Raw genomic sequence first — 20,336 nt, forward strand, 5'->3', positions numbered from 1 at the left:
TCAAACTAATTCCACTTCGGCATTTGATTCCTGGGATAAGACAGTCAATGACCTAGCTGAAAACCTTAGTCCTTTCCGGACAAAAACTATTAATAAAGATAGGAATAACTCCAAACACAAGAAGCTCTGGTACAATGATGAATTAAGAAGCACTAAACAGAACCTTAGAAAATTAGAGAAACAATGGTGGAAATGCCCATCTGCTGAATCCCTAGGAAAATATAAAGCTTTCCTTACAAAATACCGTGCACTATCCAATAAAGCAAAAAAGGATTATTACACTAAACAGATTCACGGGCTCAGATTTAATTCTAAACTGCTCTTCGAGGTTGTTAAACATTTAATTAAAGACCCGACATCTTCCATCTCGAGAAGCTACAACTTCACAAAGGCCTCTTGCAATGAATATGCCACCGCATGCTTAGACAAAATCAATACGTTGAAAACACAATTCCCTATCTTTTCTACAAAAGCACCTGAAGATTCGAATAGCATGGTTAAGTGGTCCACGTTCGACAGAGTATTGAAACTGGAAATTAGTCATATCATTACTAAAATTAATCCTGCCATTCATCCACGTGACCCAATTCCAGCCAGTTCCTTGAGACAAGTACAAGTACTCAGACAATCACATTAATTAACTTGTCTCTCTCAGAAGGAACTATTCCAAGTGGGTTAAAACAAGCTGTCATAAAGCCGATCATAAAAAAGAAGTCTGGTAGAACTGGTGACTGGGACAACTATTGTTCAATATTCAACTTGTCTTCTCTCACAAAAGTTCTTGAGAAAACAGTGTTATCTCAGCTTGTAAATCACCTGGAAGATCAAAATATTACTTTCTCAAATCACTTTGGATTTAGGAAATATCACTCAACTGAGACATTACTCTTATTAATGGACTCTGTTTTATGAGGGCTTAACGCAGATGAATCTTACTGTCTTGTGCTAATTGACCTTACGGCCGCCTTTGACACTGTGGACCATAACCTGTTATGCTATCAGATGAGTATCATTGGGATGGATGGCAGGGCTCTAAGATGGTTCTCTTCATTTCTATCAAACAGAACATTCCAAGTCAAACTGGGCAACCATATATCTGACACGTTCCATTGTGTTACAGGTGCCCTTCATGGCTATGCCTTCTCAGCATCACTATTCAATATTTACAAACCCCCACTATGTAAATGATTGACGAATCTAGGAATAACTTTCTTCTTGTATGCTGACGACATACAGTTTTACATATCACTCTCCAGATTATATGAAAATACAGCTTTAATACTTTCTACCTGTATGAAAGCAATACAGTAAGAACTTTCACAACTTAAACTAACATTAAACTCTAAAAAGACTGAAATCATTTGGCCGAGTAGAAACTCATCGATAGTTAAAGCACCTGCCCTAGACCTGGGTAATTTTCAAATGAATCTCTCAAATCAAGTCTGAATGGATGGATTCATCATTCTGTTTTCAAAATTCAAGAAGATCTTTACTCTTCACAAATACCGGTCTACTTATAATTCCATCTCCAAAAATATCCTGTCTTATTTCAACTAGACAACGTGCATTCTCAATCGCAGGCCCGATATTATGGAATTCCCTTCCAATCGAATTAAGACTGGAATCTTCTTCTAAAACATTTAAGAAAGAATTAAAAACATTACTTTTCCTAAAAGCTTTTTCAACATGTTAATAACAATATTCTCCTAATTTCAATTAATTCTTTTATTTTCCTCCATTTTCTATCCTTTTATTTTGCAATTACTTTGTGTATTATTTTCTTTTAACTTTACAAATTGTATTTCTCTTTCATTCTTATTATATGTGAACCGATATGATGACTGATGTTGAATGTTGGCATACAAAAAAGTAATAAATAAATAAATAAGTATGGGATTTAGGTATACAGCTAGATGAGAATCTCTCAATGAAAATAAACATCAGTAAATTAATCAAGACAGGTTCCCTGTACGTACCCGGATCAGTCCAGACTCTTGGGTTTTGCCACACCTCTAGCAGATGGAGACAGAGAAGTTTTCAAAACAAAACTGCGCCTAATATAGGATGGTGCCACCTACAGTCCGGCAGTATTTCTCTGTCTCCAGCAGATGGTGGAGGTGCAAAACCTACAGTCTGGTCTGTGTGTTTAGTTTGCTTGGTTTTTTTCCCTAGAAGTTAGTCAGAGATAGCTTGGCTTTGATTGTTTGGTCAATTTTGCTTTAATTAAAAAAAAAAAAAAAAAAAAAAGAGGAGTAGTATGGTCTCCTGCCTCCCGGGGGGGTTGTGAGGTCCTGAGAGGGCCATCCCCCACCGGTGCTGATGCAGCTGCAAAACAGGGTCGTGGGCCCTATTGTTCCCAGTTGGCAGCTCGGGGTGTGACCCCGGGGAGCCCGGTTCACTCCACCCTGCAGGATTAGCACCTTGGACCACTGCCGGGAAAGTTTTGAAAAAAAAAATAGTTTTCCTTCAGCTTTCGGCGTTGTGGCAGCTCCCGGCTCTCTCTCTCCTCCCTGTCTTGACAAGTCTTGGTGCTGGGGTGTTTTCTTTTGACATTTTTGGTTTCTTTTCTCCCGATGCCGCCATCGTCCTCGTGCCGTGCATGCGGCTTGGCTCGCGCGCGTCTGTCCAGGGAGGGCCTCTGCACTGCTTGTCTGACGGGGGGTGGGGGGAGGGATCCTCCGGGGCCACAAAAATGCCAAAAATAGTGAAAACTAAGCCTGCCCGAGTTACTGCAGGGACAGCTGATTCAGGACAGGCTGGGGCTGATCCGTTCCTGCTCAGCACGGGAACGGAGGCCATTTTGCAGTTAGACAGGTCTATGTCTCGTGCAGCCATGGGGGAGGGGATTTTACCACCTCCTCTTTTTCCTCAGCAAAGGTTTCCAGGCTAAAAAGAACCTTTGCAGCCTGATTCCCCTACAACGGAGGATAGCCCCGAGGGGGCTTCTGACTCCTCCTCTTCCCCTTCGGAGTTTGTGTTATTACTCCATAAGGCTTACAAAGCGAGGAAGTCAGGGAAGCAGCAGTCTGGTTTAAAATCTGCCTCTCTGGGTTCCAGGCCTAATTCCAAGAAACGGTCCAGGTTTAAGGGGGGTGCAGGGTCATCAAAGCCTAAGCGTCCCCTCCAGACAGGGGTCCCTCAGACAGATACAGATACCTCCGGGCAAGATACTGACCCAGGGGGTAGATGTGGACCCTGATTTACAACAGCAGGGCACAGCAAGGGGCTCGCATGTTGCGGAAGGTGATGACCCTAAGGTGGTCCACCTCTTTAGGAAAGAGGAGTTGGTACCTCTTATTCCTTCTGTTCTTGCTGAGCTGGGCATTGAGGGTCCACCAGAGGAATCCATCCTGGGAGCTATGGATCCGGTGTTGCTGGGTCTGAGAGGCCCTACTACTTCTTTTCCATTTAATTTCTCGGCTACAGACTTGCTGTTCCGGGAAAGGGATACCCCGGACCTCAGATTGAAAGTGATTAAGGCCATGGATAAGCTATATCCTCTGCTGGAGGATGCTTTGGATCTACTGCGAGGGCCTAAGGTAGACGCGGCGGTGTCCGCAGTTACCAAGAAGACTACAATCCCAGTTACGGGACCTGCAAGACAGGAAGTTAGAGTTGCAGCTTAAAAGGATATTTGAGGTTTCAGCACTGGGAGTGCGTGCGGCTATGTGCAGCAACTTTGCCTTGCGAGCGGGCCTCCGCTGGGTTCAGCAGTTACAAGCCAAACGCCGGTTTCTTGGATGAGGAGGCTGCCCAAGCAGGCCGTCTAGAAGCTTCAATGGCCTACAGTGCTGATGCACTTCATGACCTATTGCGGACATTGGCGAGATCCATGGTTTCGGAGGTCTCAGCCATAGACTCCTGTGGTTAAGAAACTGGTCAGTGGATGTGTCCTCCAAGGCACAGCTGGGATCTTTGCCCTTCAAGGGCAAATTACTTTTTGGAAAGGACCTAGAAGATATGATCCAATCTCTGGGAGAGAATAAAGTTAATCGGTTGCCAGAGGACAGACCAAAGTCAAGGGGTTCCTTCTCGTCCAGGGCCAGGTTCAGAGGGAATCGAAGATTTCGACCACATAGAGCACCCAGTTCTTAATTTCGACAGGCTCCAAATAGGCAACAGTCTTGGTCCCAGTCCTTTCGTGGCTGACGATTTGGCAGAGCTGGTAATTCCCAGCCTGCTTTGGGAGCCAAGTCTTCACAATGAAAGGATGCCGGTCCATTCCTCGGTACCTGCAGTAGGGGGCAGACTATCCCTGTTTTTCGAGGAATGGGCCAAGGTGACGACGGACCAGTGGGTGCTGGCTGTGATAAGGCAAGGCTACGCTTTAGATTTTGTACGGCACCCTTGGGACCGGTTTCTCATCTCTCCCTGTGGTTACGAAATCAAGCAAAGAGTGGTCCAAGACACCTCAACAGCTAGTGGCCATCATTCCAGTGCCTCCGGAGACAAGAGGGAAAGGTCGTTACTCCATTTACTTCGTAGTGCCAAAGAAAGAGGGATCCTTCCGGCCCTTTCTGGATCTCAAAAGAGTAAACAGATATCTCCGAGTGCCATGTTTTCGCATGGAGACTCTCCGGTCAGTCATCGTCTCGGTACGAAAGGGAGAGTTTCTAGCATCCCTAGATCTCACGAAAGCGTACCTTCATATAGGCATCTGTCCAGACCACCAGAGGTTTCTTCAATTTTCGGTACTGGGTCAGCACTTTCAGTTTTGAGCGCTGCCCTTCAGACTTGCCACCGCGCCCAGGACATTCACCAAGGTAATGGTGGTGGTGGCAGCCCATCTCCGGAGGGAGGGACTTCTGGTGCATCCCTACTTGGACGACTGGCTGATTCAAGCGAAATCGGAATCGCTTGCCCGGGTGGCGATTCACAAAGTGCTCCAGCTCCTTCAGTCGCTGGGATAGATGGTCAATTTCTCCAAGAGCAGGCTCGTGCCCACTCAGTCCTTGGAATATTTGGGGGCTCTATTCGACACTCGGCAGAGCAGAGTATTTCTTACCAAAGAACACATTTCCAAACTGCAAGGTCAAGTGAGATGCTTATTGCTCAAGCATCCTCCCAGGGTCCGGGATTATTTGCAGGTTCTTGGTTCAGTGACTTCAACCTTGGAACTGGTACCCTGGGCTTTTGCTCATATCAGGCCTTTATAGTCCGCGTTGCCATCCCGATGGAATCCAGTCTCCGAACTTTTTCAACTACCTCTTCTGCTTATGGATGCAGCGCAGTCCAGTCTCGATTGGTGGCTGGTAGTGGACAATTTATCCAGAGGAGACCCCCTGGAGGTGCCTGACTGGACAGTGGTCACCACGGATGCCAGCTTCTCCGGTTGGGGGGCGGTATGTCAGGGAAAATCGGAACAGGGATTATGGTCCCCCGGCGAATCTCAGAGGTCGATCAATTGTCTGGAGACAAGAGCGGTCTGTTTAGCGTTGCAAGCGTTCCATCCTCTCCTCCAAGGCAGGTCGGTCAGAATTTTGTCAGACAATGCAACCACGGTGACGTATATCAATCGCCAAGGAGGGACCAGGAGTCAGCCAGTGGCAGTGGAAGCTCGGCAGTTGATCAGCTGGGCGGAAGGGCATTTAGTCGGCATAGCAGCGTCTTACATAGCCAGCGTGGACAATGTGCAGGCAGACTTTCTCAATCGGCACCGCCTGGATCCTGGGGAATGGGACTTGGCGGACGCAGCCTTTCAGCTCATATGCGACGCATGGGGCAGCCCAGCATGGATCTCATGGCAACGTTTCAGAATGCCAAGGCCCCGCGCTTCTAAGGTCGCCGCAGAGAAACAGGAGCAGAAGGGGTAGATGCCCTGGTTCTGTCCTGGCTGACCGACGTTCTGCTGTATGTCTTCCCGCCTTGGCCACTGATTGGCAAAGTGCTCTGGCGAATAGAGAGCCATCCAGCAGAAGTCACTTTGTACACCGTTGTGATCTATACATGGAACGACAGTATATAAAATGTCTAAATAAATGAAAACAAATAAATATTTGCATGTATGTGGCCACACATACATTTACCATAGTATTTTATAATGTGCATCATGTATGCACATATTACAAAATATACAAATTTTACCCCACAACATATGTGTGTATGCATGAATACATGAAATGCTTTGAAAGCAAGTATTTCAATGCATTGAGTGCATGTACTTTTCCTACCTATTTTAAAAATATACCTGCATATATTCCATGTGTGAAAATAAAGTGGGACTTACATACGTGTGTAAGTGAAATTACCAGTTTTACCAATTAGTCCACCAGTTTGCACAATCCTTCTCCAGGTCATCGAGATCCTCCTGGTTCGTCAGCCTGAACTCCCTCTGGTTCATCCAAACCTCCCACCTGGTCAGTAGTACACAATGAGCACGATAATTGCGCAGGATAATTAGCAGGTGTGAATTTACATAAGAAAATGCCATACTGGGTCAGACCAAGGGTCCATCAAGCCCAGCATCTTGTTTCCAATAGAGGCCAAACCAGGCCATAAGAACCTGGCAAGTACCCAAAAACTAAGTCTACACACAAGATTTATTTATACTGACATTAGATCTGAGATATCACATCGGTTTACATTCAGGTACTGTAGGTATTTCCCTATCCCCAGAGGGCTTACAATCTAAGTTTGTACCTGAGGCGATGGAGGGTAAAGTGACTTGCCCAAGGTCACAAGGATCAAAAGTGGGACTTGAACCCTGGTCTCCTGGTTCGTAACCCACTGCTCTAACCAGGCTATTCCTCCTCCCTTGCATATTTAGATTTTGCCAACATAAGTTGGCAAATCTAAATGTGCAAGTGTCTCTTAAAATAGCAACTTATGTCGGAGAGCCCCTTAAGAAGAACACTGCACTCAGAGAGACTGAGGCACCCCTCTCCCAAGATGAGCTGGTGTGTTTCGGGAAGTTAAAAGCCAGCGTGCCTAAAGGGTGCTCTCCTCTGCTCATTTTTGGTGTGATCTTCACAGCAGAATTTCGTTGGAGTTTCGGGCTGAAATGGGTACAAAGAGGAAGGGCAACCCTTATCCACTCCATTCTGTGGCAAGTCAAGTCCCCTCAACTACCCAGATGACGTTGGACCCGTTTAATTTTGGAAACATAGTTTCGGGACTGTTGGATCTTGGAGCTTCCTCTCCTGACCCTTTCATCTCTCAGTCCCGAAGGTCCAGTTCCCCCGAAGACGCCTTCTGTTAACTTGCCGGGTGACGGGAACAACTGATACAAGCCTAGAAGTGGTGAAGTGTTTCAGCTGTTCCCAGAGGGGTTTCCCGTGTGGGGGAATTTAAAACCTCCACCCCCACAGATGTTCCTCATCTTGAGAAACCTGTGGTTGGTACATTGGATGCTCTTTGGTGGCTATCTCCACATTGGAAATGACTATCTGCTTGAACAGTATCCATGGTTAGCTCTATGGGATCCTTCACTACGTAACTTAACTATCCCTCGCAGGAGAAATCAGATCAAGTTAAAGACGTGCCTGAAGTTCAAATTCAAAGCCAAAAAATCCAAGAGACAGATTTTTCTTTATTGAAAGACAATTTGAGTTTACATAGATGGGTAGAGACTCCTGGTAATATGGCTAAAAAATGTAATTTACGTTTTCTCTATTTTACATGAGCTTCCATGATTTCTCCTTTAGAGATGTTGAGCCAATTCTATACAAGATTTCTTAAAGTTACCTCAGAGACAAATCCTAAATTCGCTAAAGATTATTACCTTCCTGATCCCAAATCCTCGACTAGATTTGAGGAAATTAACATATCTGATATTTCCTCTTTCCACAGTTCTGATTTGTTTGAAAATTCTCATACCACTCTTAATGATAGAGAAACCCTTCACATGGAATATATGCAAGAATCTGGTAAAATCTTCGTCTGAGGGAGCATAAAATCTCTGTTTTTCCTGACTTGGGCATGGATACTCAAATTCGAAGGAGGCTTTTCTTACTGAAATACCCCTCCAAATGTGTAGTTAACTTTCATGGGTCTAGCTATATTATTTTCGACCCTATTCAACTAGATAATTTCTTACAGAACAAGTCCTCTCCAATCGGTTAAGGTCAGATAATATCTGAATACAATACCTCAAAAGACAAGGTCTTAATGTTTGCTCACTACATATCACACTATTCACAAGGTTTCAATATATAATATTTCTTTATTAATAATTACCTTATGTAGTGAGCAAACATTAAGACCTTGTCTTTTGAGATATTGTATTTGTATATAGAGAGCAGGGGTAATCGGTAGTATAGGAAAAGTACAGATATCATCTGAACCATCAAGCACAGTTTCCGCATTTTCTTTGCAAATTTCATATTTTGGTCCGATTGTTCAGATCTATTTCTTCTCTTCCTTTTCTTGCTGTCTATAAAACAGCAGGGACGCGAGTAGATGCTACTTACATGTGTATGCAAATTTTTATGCGTATAAGTCTTTGCAGTGTGTCGCTTGCAAACAGGACAGCTTGTGGTTGGCAGAGTAGGTGAGGATACTAAACCACCCCTGTGGGATGTGCCACCATGGTTTATTCCATTCGTTTAATATAGTGACACCCCCCCCCCCAAGACTTTTCCAGAATATCATCTTCAGAAAATAGCATAGGGAAGCTGATGGTCATTCCCTCTCCCCTGCAAAGGTCTTCTTCTCACAGTATGATCGGGGAGAGACTTCCTTGAAAGTACCACCTACTGCCTGAAAGGAAACTGTCGCGGAGTCTGTTCTAGTAATTTCCGAGCCGATATCCACACCCGGGAGAAGGTGACTTGAGTCCAGATTACTGCATCTGTATCTCTGGTGGAGGAGTAAAAGGTTCCCTGGATACTGGAAGAAAGCCTTCTACCCTCGGGGCCTGAAGGACTTCCATCTAATTTTTTTCTCTTGTCTCTCGAGATCTTTTGTGCGCTGTTTGAAGATTACCAGTGAGGAAACTGGAGAGCTTTCAGTCACCCCGGGGTTTGCAAAACCAGCAACTCCCCTGACTCCCAGGCGAGGCTTTCGGAGGAGCGTGCCAACCTGATACTTCCTTCAGGGAGTTCAAGAACAGAGAGCATGAAGGAGAAAAAGGAGCAAGAAGTAGGAACGGCCTACGGTTTCAGGTGCCGGGGGCGGTCCCCAGAGTTAAGGAACCCACTCCGCCATTCTAAAGAGAGTCCTAATATAAAGGCCACTCAAAGGGGACCTTGGGAGAGTGTGTAACAAGATTCATAGCATGGATTCATCACTCTGAACCTGCTGTAACGTGCTTGATCATTACCACCAAAGGTTTGGACTGTTAAGTAAACATTTATTTGCTGAAACACCACTTAAAGTCTGCAAACTGATTTACTGATGAGACTACTATTAAAACACCTAAGGGCCCAGAAGCTTCTCCCCTGTCCAGCATAAACCACTGGGGCGAAGTGAATGTGTCATCCCCAGAAGTGGTCCCCTCATACAAAAGGAAGGACCTGGGAAACGTGTGTGTATGTGTGGGGGGGGGGTGATGCTACAAAAGCAAACATTCAAAACACAAAATAGTGTCACTCAGACCCATTCCTCTTTGTGAGGGAGGCCTCTCACCTCGCTCTCTCGCAGCCTGGCCTCCAGCGCAGCCCGGGGTCCCTGGGTGTTGTCATTGACTTGTAGTCTCTCCTGGATGGTCTTCATCCAGGCTTCCGCGTTCTCCACGCTCGTCTCAAACTCATCCTGCAGCTGCTGAGTCATCGCACGAGAGGAATCTGAAAGGGCAAAAGCAGAGGTGCGCGATGAAGATATCCTTAAACGTTTCCAGTCAGGAAAGGTTTACTGACTTTGGACCTGTCCTTCCCTTTTCATCTGAAGAAGGAACCTTGGTGCTCTTCAAAGACTCTTGTGCAGCATCACCTATTGAAGACTCTTAATTTGGGTCAATAAATATGATCAGGAACTGCAAAATGTACCCCAGGCCCTACCTCTGCTCTCCTGGAAGGGGTACAGTGTATTTCCTGGGGAAAGAGGGTACACTGTATCCCAGATCCCTGCCTCTGCTCTCCCTAATGAGGGGTCAGTGTGTCCCAGGGCTCTGAGTCCGCCCTCGCTTGGGAGGGGTCAGTGTGTCTCAGGGTCCTGTCTCAGCTGTTCCTGGGGAGGGGTCAGTGTGTCCCAGGGCTCTGAGTCCGCCCTCGCTTGGGAGGGGTCAGTGTGTCTCAGGGTCCTGCCTCTTCTCTCCCTGGGGAGGGGTCAGTGTGTCTCAGGGTCCTGTCTCTTCTCTCCCTGGGGAGGGGTCAGTGTGTCTCAGGGTCCTGTCTCTTCTCTCCCTGGGGAGGGGTCAGTGTGTCTCAGGGTCCTGTCTCTTTTCTCCCTGGGGAGGGGTCAGTGTGTCTCAGGGTCCTGTCTCTTCTCTCCCTGGGGAGGGGTCAGTGTGTCTCAGGATCCTGTCTCTTTTCTCCCTGGGGAGGGGTCAGTGTGTCTCAGGGTCCTGCCTCTTCTCTCCCTGGGGAGGGGTCAGTGTGTCTCAGGGTCCTGTCTCTTCTCTCCCTGGGGAGGGGTCAGTGTGTCTCAGGGTCCTGTCTCTTCTGTCCCTGGGGAGGGGTCAGTGTGTCTCAGGGTCCTGTCTCTTCTGTCCCTGGGGAGGGGTCAGTGTGTCTCAGGGTCCTGTCTCTTCTCTCCCTGGGGAGGGGTCAGTGTGTCTCAGGGTCCTGTCTCTTCTGTCCCTGGGGAGGGGTCAGTGTGTCTCAGGGTCCTGTCTCTTCTCTCCCTGGGGAGGGGTCAGTGTGTCTCAGGGTCCTGTCTCTTCTGTCCCTGGGGAGGGGTCAGTGTGTCTCAGGGTCCTGTCTCTGCTGTCCCTGGGGAGGGGTCAGTGTGTCTCAGGGTCCTGTCTCTTCTCTCCCTGGGGAGGGGTCAGTGTGTCTCAGGGTCCTGTCTCTTCTGTCCCTGGGGAGGGGTCAGTGTGTCTCAGGGTCCTGTCTCTTCTGTCCCTGGGGAGGGGTCAGTGTGTCTCAGGGTCCTGTCTCTGCTGTCTCTGGGGAGGGGTCAGTGTGTCTCAGGGTCCTGTCTCTTCTGTCCCTGGGGAGGGGTCAGTGTGTCTCAGGGTCCTGTCTCAGCTGTCCCTGGGGAGGGGTCAGTGTGCCTTAGGGTCCTGTCTCTGCTCTCTCTGGGGAGGGGTCAGTGTGTCTCAGGGTCCTGTCTCTGATCTCTCTGGGGAGGGGTCAGTGTGTCTCAGGGTCCTGTCTCTGCTCTCTCTGGGGAGGGGTCAGTGTGTCTCAGGGTCCTGTCTCTGATCTCTCTGGGGAGGGGTCAGTGTGTCTTAGGGTCCTGTCTCTGCTCTCTCTGGGGAGGGGTCAGTGTGCCTTAGGGTCCTGTCTCAGCTGTCCCTGGGGAGGGGTCAGTGTGTCTCAGGGTCCTGTCTCTGATCTCTCTGGGGAGGGGTCAGTGTGCCTTAGGGTCCTGTCTCTGATCTCTCTGGGGAGGGGTCAGTGTGCCTTAGGGTCCTGTCTCAGCTGTCCCTGGGGAGGGGTCAGTGTGTCTCAGGGTCCTGTCTCTGCTCTCTCTGGGGAGGGGTCAGTGTGTCTCAGGGGTCCTGTCTCTGATCTCTCTGGGGAGGGGTCAGTGTGCCTTAGGGTCCTGTCTCTGCTCTCTCTGGGGAGGGGTCAGTGTGTCTCAGGGTCCTGTCTCTGATCTCTCTGGGGAGGGGTCAGTGTGCCTTAGGGTCCTGTCTCTGCTGTCCCTGGGGAGGGGTCAGTGTGTCTCAGGGTCCTGTCTCTTCTCGGGGAGGGGTCAGTGTGTCTCTGGTCCTGTCTCTGATCTGTCCCTGGGGAGGGGTCAGTGTGTCTCAGGGTCCTGTCTCTGCTGTCCCTGGGGGGGGGGTCAGTGTGTCTCAGGGTCCTGTCTCTGCTGTCCCCTGGGGAGGGGTCAGTGTGCCTTAGGGTCCTGTCTCTTCTGTCCCTGGGGAGGGGTCAGTGTGTCTCAGGGTCTCTCTGGGGAGGGGTCAGTGTGTCTCTGGGTCCTGTCTCTGATCTCTCTGGGGAGGGGTCAGTGTCTCAGGGTCCTGTCTCTGCTGTCCCTGGGGAGGGGTCAGTGTGTCTCAGGGTCCTGTCTCTTCTGTCCCTGGGGAGGGGTCAGTGTGTCTCAGGGTCCTGTCTCTGCTGTCCCTGGGGAGGGGTCAGTGTGTCTCAGGGTCCTGTCTCTGCTCTCTCTGGGGAGGGGTCAGTGTGTCTCAGGGTCCTGTCTCTGCTGTCCCTGGGGAGGGGTCAGTGTGTCTCAGGGTCCTGTCTCTGCTGTCCCTGGGGAGGGGTCAGTGTGTCTCAGGGTCCTGTCTCTTCTGTCCCTGGGGAGGGGTCAGTGTGTCTCAGGGTCCTGTCTCTGCTGTCCCTGGGGAGGGGTCAGTGTGTCTCAGGGTCCTGTCTCTGCTGTCCCTGGGGAGGGGTCAGTGTGTCTCAGGGTCCTGTCTCTTCTGTCCCTGGGGAGGGGTCAGTGTGTCTCAGGGTCCTGTCTCTGCTCTCCCTGGGGAGGGGTCAGTGTGTCTCAGGGTCCTGTCTCTGCTCTCCCTGTCACTCAGCGGGAGCTGCAGTGTATGGGGCGAGGAGAGGCAGGGAGAGTGTGCGCATGGGAAGCGTTCACTTCTATTTTATACAAACAGGAAAGGAAAACGGGATCCAGACATCAAACACTGCGGCAGCATCAGCCACGCCTGCCTGCGAGGACCCAGGCCTGCATTTCCGGAGCATTTTTTCAAACTGAAAGCCAATAAAGAATTACTGGCAGGGATTTTCGTTCCTTCCAAAAGGCTCTCCCCTTTCCCCTCCTCGCCTGAGATCAATGGCAGACTGGCAGCCCTCTCCCTGCGGAGAGTCCCCCCCCCCCCCGCCGCCCCTCGCCCTTCACTTTCCAGCCCCGCTAAACGTTTACGCTGAGGCGCGACGGGCTTTGCCGTCCCACCCGTCCTTCATGTATTTTAAAAATAAATATTTACAACCATGAACTTTTTATTTCAGTAAGTGCCTCTGAGCGGAGCCTTACTTGGCTCAGAATCGAAGGTAATTGATTGGTTACACTGAAGGACGCCAGAATATTCGGCCTGGGATGGGAAGAGACCGGGATTCCAGATGTGCACGTCTGTTCGATTTTTTTAATTCCTGAGGTGTATCTGGGGGGGGGGGGGCAGGAGTGGAATTAGCGGGGGAATGCTGGGAGGACCGAGCAGGGTATCCCTCACGGGACCTGCCCCCGGCACGGCTCCCGAGGGACCCGCTCCCTGCAGGGAGACTGCAGGCCACAGCACTGCTCGGATACACGGAAAGAAAAAGAGTCCCTTCTCCGTGGAGCTTATGCACGGACGACGAGAGAAATAAAAGGCTTCAGGAGAAGAAAAAAAAAAAGTGTTCATCGTCAAAAGCATTGCTGTGATCCACCAAGAGTTGTGGATTGGAGGAATACAAATGGCTTTAAATAAATACACACGTTCAAGCACGGCTAACATTAATAGCCCCGTCCAGATGCATTGCGCTACCTGCAGAGCTAATTTCAAATGGCAGGGACTACAAACCCCACAATGCTCTGGCATGCAGGTTCATGCTTGCTCTTGGAACTGGGTCACTTGGTCAGCCTGCGCCAGCAGTGTCAGAAGAGAAGAAAGACCTCCCCTCCCGCATGCCACCTTCAAAGAAGCAGAACATAAGAAATTGCCATGCTGGGTCAGGCCAAGGGTCCATCAAGCCCAGCATCCTGTTTCCAACAGAGGCCAAACCAGGCCACACGAACCTGGCAATTACCCAAACACTAAGAAGATCCCAATGCTACTGATGCAATTAATAGCAGTGGCTATTCCCTAAGTAAACTTGATTAATAGCAGTTAATGGACTTCTCCTCCAAGAACGTCTCCATAACGTTCATAATGTGTACCTTATTGGCACCCCAAGCTGGGAGCCTCACATACAGACATTTACAGTCTCCCGGTATGGCACTGATAGCACCTGGGCATGAGCGGGTGACCAATGGCTTGGCTTTACAGCCTGTGCTACACTATGAAACCTGGTTAAGCAGCCAATCAGCGGAGGTGGCGTCGCGCCAATCGGCTGCTTGCTGTTTTCTTACTGGCAGCTGGCATAGCCACAGAAGAGATAGAGGAGGAGATGTGAACTGTTTTTCCTGCTGGGAGCCTTTCCAATTTTCTCTCTCGACTCAGCCTTCCTCACTTACAGACCCCTCTTCTCTTGCTTCCTCAATGGGCTTTCTAGCCTGCTGTGTTCCCTTCCCCTCTCTCTCCCCCTCCCCCTCAAGATGGTCCTTGATCCTAGATAGTTGCTGGGCTGCCCGTTCTGGCTGGGCTCCTGCTGTGCGGTGACTCCTGGTGGCAGTGCTGGCGTGCTGCTGCCGCCTCACCGTCACAGTGCTCAGTCGTACAGTCCGGCCTGCTGCTGCCTCCCTCCTTCCAAGTCCTGGGCTCCTCATCCACTCCTGTCCTGTTCTAGCCGTCTCCGAGTCCCATGTAGGCGGCACCGCTGTCTGTCTGCTGCATGCCGTCTTGGCAAAATAAGTTATATGTGCCTCCTTGTGCTGTTTGCGGCTGCTCAGTGCTTGCCTCCCTCCTCTGGCCATCTCAGTCTCGTGGAGCCCTGTGAAGTGTGTGAGAGACACAGAGAAAGCACATGTGTGTGTGTGTGTGTGTGCTCATGCGAGAGAGAGAGGAAGCATGTCTGTGTGTGAAACCCGTGTGTGACAAGGAGCATGTCTGTGTGTGTAAGCGTGTGAAAGATAGAGGGAGCATGTGTGTGTGTGTGTGTGTGTGTGTGTGTGCTCATGCGAGAGAGAGAGGAAGCATGTCTGTGTGTGAAACCCGTGTGTGACAAGGAGCATGTCTATGTGTGTAAGTGTGTGAAAGATAGAGGGAGCATGTGTATGTGTGTGTGTGTGTGCGCTCTCATGCGAGAGAGAGAGGAAGCATGTCTGTGTGTGAAACCCGTGTGTGACAAGGAGCATGTCTATGTATGTAAGCATGTGAAAGATAGAGGGAGCATGTGTGTGTGTGTGTGCGCTCATGCGAGAGAGAGAGGAAGCATGTCTGTGTGTGAAACCCGTGTGTGACAAGGAGCATGTCTGTGTGTGTAAGCGTGTGAAAGATAGAGGGAGCATGTGTGTGTGTGTGTGTGTGTGTGTGTGTGCTCATGCGAGAGAGAGAGGAAGCATGTCTGTGTGTGAAACCCGTGTGTGACAAGGAGCATGTCTATGTGTGTAAGTGTGTGAAAGATAGAGGGAGCATGTGTATGTGTGTGTGTGTGTGTGCGCGCTCATGCGAGAGAGAGAGGAAGCATGTCTGTGTGTGAAACCCGTGTGTGACAAGGAGCATGTCTGTGTGTGTAAGCGTGTGAAAGATAGAGGGAGCATGTGTGTGTGTGTGTGTGCGCTCATGCGAGAGAGAGAGGAAGCATGTCTGTGTGTGAAACCCGTGTGTGACAAGGAGCATGTCTGTGTGTGTAAGTGTGTGAAAGATAGAGGGAGCATGTGTGTGTGTGTGTGTGTGTGTGCGCTCATGCGAGAGAGAGAGGAAGCATGTCTGTGTGTGAAACCCGTGTGTGACAAGGAGCATGTCTATGTGTGTAAGCATGTGAAAGATAGAGGGAGCATGTGTATGTGTGTGTGTGTGTGTTTGTGTGTGCGCGCTCATGTGAGAGAGAGAGGAAGCAAGTCTGTGTGTGAAACCCGTGTGTGACAAGGAGCATGTCTGTGTGTGTAAGCGTGTGAAAGATAGAGGGAGCATGTGTGTGTGTGCGAGCGCACGCGTCTTGTTTAGTTATTTATTAACTGTCTCTGCAAAAAGACCGAGGCGAGGTACAATAAAACGCTCATAAAATGTAAGCATTAAAATAACTAATGATAAGTGCAATGAAAGAGCGACCGAGTATCAGACGTTAAGATAACATTCTGCTAAGGACTTGCAGAAACATCAAATGCGCCAACATTTGGAAGAATCATTAAATCCCAGAAGCTTCTTGAAAATAAGTTTTTAATGCCTTTTTTAAAATAATGTTAAATCAGACAGTAGACGCAATGTTTCGGGAGGCGCAATCCATAACCGGTCCTGCAATGGAAAATGCCAATTCTGGAACGGCAGCTGAAACGTGCTGTTTTAGAGGGAACTTTATGCAGCACTTTGTCAACCATAAGGAGCTAAGTGGCTTGTACAGCCGAAGAACTGAGTTAATCCACAGATTAGTTTGGGAAGCAAAGAAAGTATTTTTTTTGAACGTAACTGGATTGGAAGCCAATGTAAATTAGGTAGTACATGAGCGACATGTCATGGTGAAGAATTAGTTAAGAGTTGTGCTGCGCTATTTTGGACCATTTGTACTGCTCGTAACGAGTTGGCAGGTAGGCCAAAAAACCCCCCCAAAGAATTACAGTAATCAATTAAAGGAAAAATAAGAGACTGCAAAGCAGTATGAAAACCTGAGGGATCCAATAATGGTTTTAATCTACGTAATTGTTATGATTGGCGGCCCGCAGGTTGCCCCACAGAGCTACCTACAGCTCCTACCTCCAGGCCTGGTCCCGGTGCACGCAGCAGGATGCCACTAGAGATCTCAGCCGAGCTGGCAGCTCTTCAACGTGGCGAGACGCCGCCGATGCGCGGCAGACACCACCGCTCCCGCACTCCTCCGTGCTTAAGTACGTGCACGACACAGTTTAATTTAAAGGGCTCACAGCAGGAAAAGCCCCATGGCGACCCTGGATGACGTCGGATGTGCTGGCCTCTAAAAGGACCTTGCTAGACCTGCCTCGATGCCTCGCCAACAGGTCTAGTGCTTCATTTAGTAGTGTGAGTTGCTAGGGTTCTGTCTTCCATTCCGGTGTTTTCAGCATCATTATTTTCAGTTGTCCAGTTCCAGTGTCCTCATTCTCCAGTTCCAGTGGTCCTTGTCTTCGTTCGTCAGTCCCTGTGGTTGTGTCTTCAGTTCACCTTGCCTTCTGTGCTTCTCCTCACTTGACCCGTCCTGTCTAGCTGTCCTGCTTTCCCTTCGGACAGATACCCGGCATCGACCTTGACCTGACTTCTGGATTCTTCCGACTGCCACCTGCCACTGACCCCTGCCTGCCTTCTGGACATTCTTGACCACAGCCTGCCACTGGATAAGCGGGCCGCAGCCAGCTCCAACCCTGCTATGTTGACAAATCTCCGCCATCCGTGCAGGCCCCCTCCTAAGACCTGCACCCGAAAGCTCATCTCGAGGGGCACGAGGGCTGGTAAAGGTGAAGCTCCAGTTGGACCTCTGCTTCGTCCCAAGCCCACCTGTCGATGGTAAGAACCTACAGGGCTCCTCCCTGCAGGTTGCGTTTTCCTGCCTCGGTCCATGGGTCCACAAATGCAACAGAAATAATCATAGTTTCATAAATGAGGACTTGACTATTGATTTTATATGTGGTCACGTAGAGAGAACAGTGACGAATGTGACCCCCATATTACGAACTTCGTTTTTGATGGGAAGATAACACTCTTTAAAAATGAATTCAGTGGGGTTATCAGCATTTGGAAATCTAGTAAGGATAATGACATCTGTCTTATGTGAGAGACAGAGGGAACATGTGTGTGTATGTGCATGTGTATGTGAGAGATAAAGAGCATGTGTGTGAGACAGGGAGCATGCATGCGTGTGTGAAATAGAGGGAGCATGTGTGCACATGTATGTGTGAGATACAGAATGAGCATGTATGTGCATGTGTGTATGAAATAGAAGAAGCATGTGTGTGAGAGAATGGCAGACAGTAGAAGCATGTATGTATGTGAGTTTTTCACGCACACATATGGGCCTTCTGTCTCTCTCTGACACACAAGGCTCCCTCTATCTCTCACTAAGAATATATGTGTGTGTGTGTGTGAGACAGAGGGAGCCTGTGTGTGTGTGTGTGTGCTCCCAGTCAATGACAAACTCAGAATGACAAGTATGAAGAACAGGGCATTTTTTAAAACCATATTAGTTTTAATCATTGGGTATTATTTGTTGTGTCTGTTTTGAAATATTGTATCGATGTTTAGAAGGTTTTTAAAATTTTGTATATGCATTTTTAATTATTGGATGCTATTCTACTCATCAGCTGTTTTGATTTCTTTTTTACTAGTACGGTTTTACTATTCTAATTGATAATTTATATTTCTTGATTGTATTGTTTTATGAGGAATAGTGATGTTTCTGCTTTTCCATTGTTGGTGTTGCGGTCCCAGTCGCAGCGTTAGCAACCGGGACCTTACCTTGCTTCCCAGGCCGGCAGGTTCGGGGTCCTCTTCCACAAGGAAGACGCCGCCGAACCTCTGAGTCTTGCTCTTCCCCTCCAGGCGCGCGCACGAGGGGGAGCAATTTAAAGGCCGTTTCCCGCTGGATCAGAGCTGACGTCAGACGCCGGCAGATATTTAAAGCGGCGTCTGCCTGTAACCAGTGCCTTGTAACAGGGTTGCCTGCCTTCCGTGTTGCACCGTGCTCCGGGTTCCGTCCGTTCGCTGGTTGGAATCCTTGTCTGCAGCTCTGGTTCCTGGTTCGGCTCCGTGTCTTCAGTTCCAGTTCCTGATTTGAATCTCCATCTTCTGTGTCCTGGTTTCTGGTTCAGTTCCTTGTCTCCAGTTCCAGTCTTGCTATTCCGGTGTTGGCTTCTGCCTGCCTCCGACGCTTCTGTCCTGCCGCCTGTCCCGACCTCGGACCGGCCCACTCGTTCGGCTGTTCGCCTAAGTCCCAGCGGCCCGGGTGTCCTATGGGCTCCTCCCGGCAGAACCTCGGGCTTCCAGGGCAAAGTCTTCTTCTTCATTCTCCTAAGTCCTTGCGGCTCGGATCCTCAAGGGCTCCTCCCGGGGGGGATTCGGGCTTCCAGGGTGAAGACCTTTCTTCGCACTCAGCTAATGTCCGCCTACCGGCCTGTGGGTTCTTCACGGAGACTTCTTATCCATCTACGTCTTCCCCCATCAGGTCGGCCCAAGGGTCCACCGTTACACACGCGACAGTACTTGCAACAGTTGCACTGCAAACAGAGTCTGTTCTCTTGAGGTTTACAGCTCAGGTTTTCTCTGCACATTTCCATTTATACTTTATGGTAATTTTATTCTGTATTAGGTGAGTGTCTGTCTGTGCTCTGAATATGAGACCCAGGTGAGGTATTCTGCTAATGTTATGGGAGGCTTACTATATTATAATTGTAATTCAGTTACTCGTGGGGAGCAGCTGAGTGGCAGGGGCCCTCCATTGGCCCTGAAAGAAATGTATGCAAATGTATGTAAATGAGACAAAGGGAGGAGGGGACCCCACCCCCTTCCTTCAAGGGTCCAGTCCAGGTCTATGGGAAAGTTGGCAACCCTGTAAGCGGGCCTTGCCCAGATGTGCACCACTGCTTCCTAACCCCGGGCTTGCCGTGCGATCAGAAGCCGCCGCGGCTCGGGGCGCCCCCGAGCCCGTGCTGCTAAGAAAAAAAAAACCCCAAACGGCTTGCACTCCGAGTGACTGCTCTGCAGGATTTGAATGGTTGTGGGCATTTCTGGAGCCCAGCACACTGAGCTGTCTTCCTGTGACTCATTCTTGCCTGAGCTTCAGTCTTACACCCAGCCGGCATCAGTAACTGAACGGGGATCTGGTTTTAATCTTAAAGGACTATCCAAGTATGGGGGGGGAGGGGAAGGGGGTAGGGAAATGGAGGATGGGGGAGGCAAGGCCAACTTTTCTTTTGCTGCACACAGGGAATGAGTCACTAAGATTTTTCTCCCATTTGGTATTTATAGGGAAACCCCCCCCCCCAAAAAAACCCCACGAGTGAATCAGGTCTAAAATCTTGTACCGAGACCATCATAATCCCTGCATCCCATCGCTGAGAGTTTTGCAGCTTAAAGTCGCCCAAGACTGGTGTAGACGGATCTTACAGGAAGGAACGCTGCCTCCCCTCTGTAGTACAATAGCTGGCATCAGACGCAGCTTTAGGCAAAAAAAAAAAGATACTTCTGGGTGACCAATCCGCTTGCAGAGAGGCTGTTCCAGCTGCTATTTTAAAGCAGAGCTGTGATGGTAGATAAAAAAAAACCCCTCTGGTGGCCCACAACCACGAAAGTTTTAAAAAAGGCTCCCGGAACTACTCAACTCCTACACATCTTTGGCAGAAATTATGGGGCACAGTTTGTTCAAATATATACACACAGTATGTATATATATATATATATATATATATATATATCACATGCTACTTAGGACTCAGAATAAACTCCGCTCTCCAATTGTTCCTGACAATAGAAACGCTGTAGCATACAAACAATCTTTGCATTGAGATTATATACTGTTGGCCGACTTGATCCATCTCCGGTGGCTCTCTGCTAATGGTACAGAGCACATGCAAATTATAGCACATCCTTG

General features: G+C 49.0%; 1 protein-coding gene across 1 annotated transcript in view; it reads right to left on the reverse strand.

The window, feature by feature from the left end:
• SYNE3 (spectrin repeat containing nuclear envelope family member 3) overlaps window positions 1-20,336 on the reverse strand; it is an 86,246-nt gene that overhangs the window by 46,069 nt on the left and 19,841 nt on the right. Inside the window, exon 2 of the mRNA XM_029597884.1 lies at window positions 9,565-9,722. Coding sequence (XP_029453744.1) covers window positions 9,565-9,708 — 144 coding nt within the window. The 5' untranslated portion in view covers window positions 9,709-9,722. The remainder of the gene's footprint in view (window positions 1-9,564; window positions 9,723-20,336) is intronic.

The sequence above is a fragment of the Rhinatrema bivittatum genome, chromosome 4 (assembly GCF_901001135.1).
Source record: "Rhinatrema bivittatum chromosome 4, aRhiBiv1.1, whole genome shotgun sequence".
In the NCBI taxonomy this organism is placed as follows: Eukaryota; Metazoa; Chordata; class Amphibia; order Gymnophiona; family Rhinatrematidae; genus Rhinatrema; species Rhinatrema bivittatum.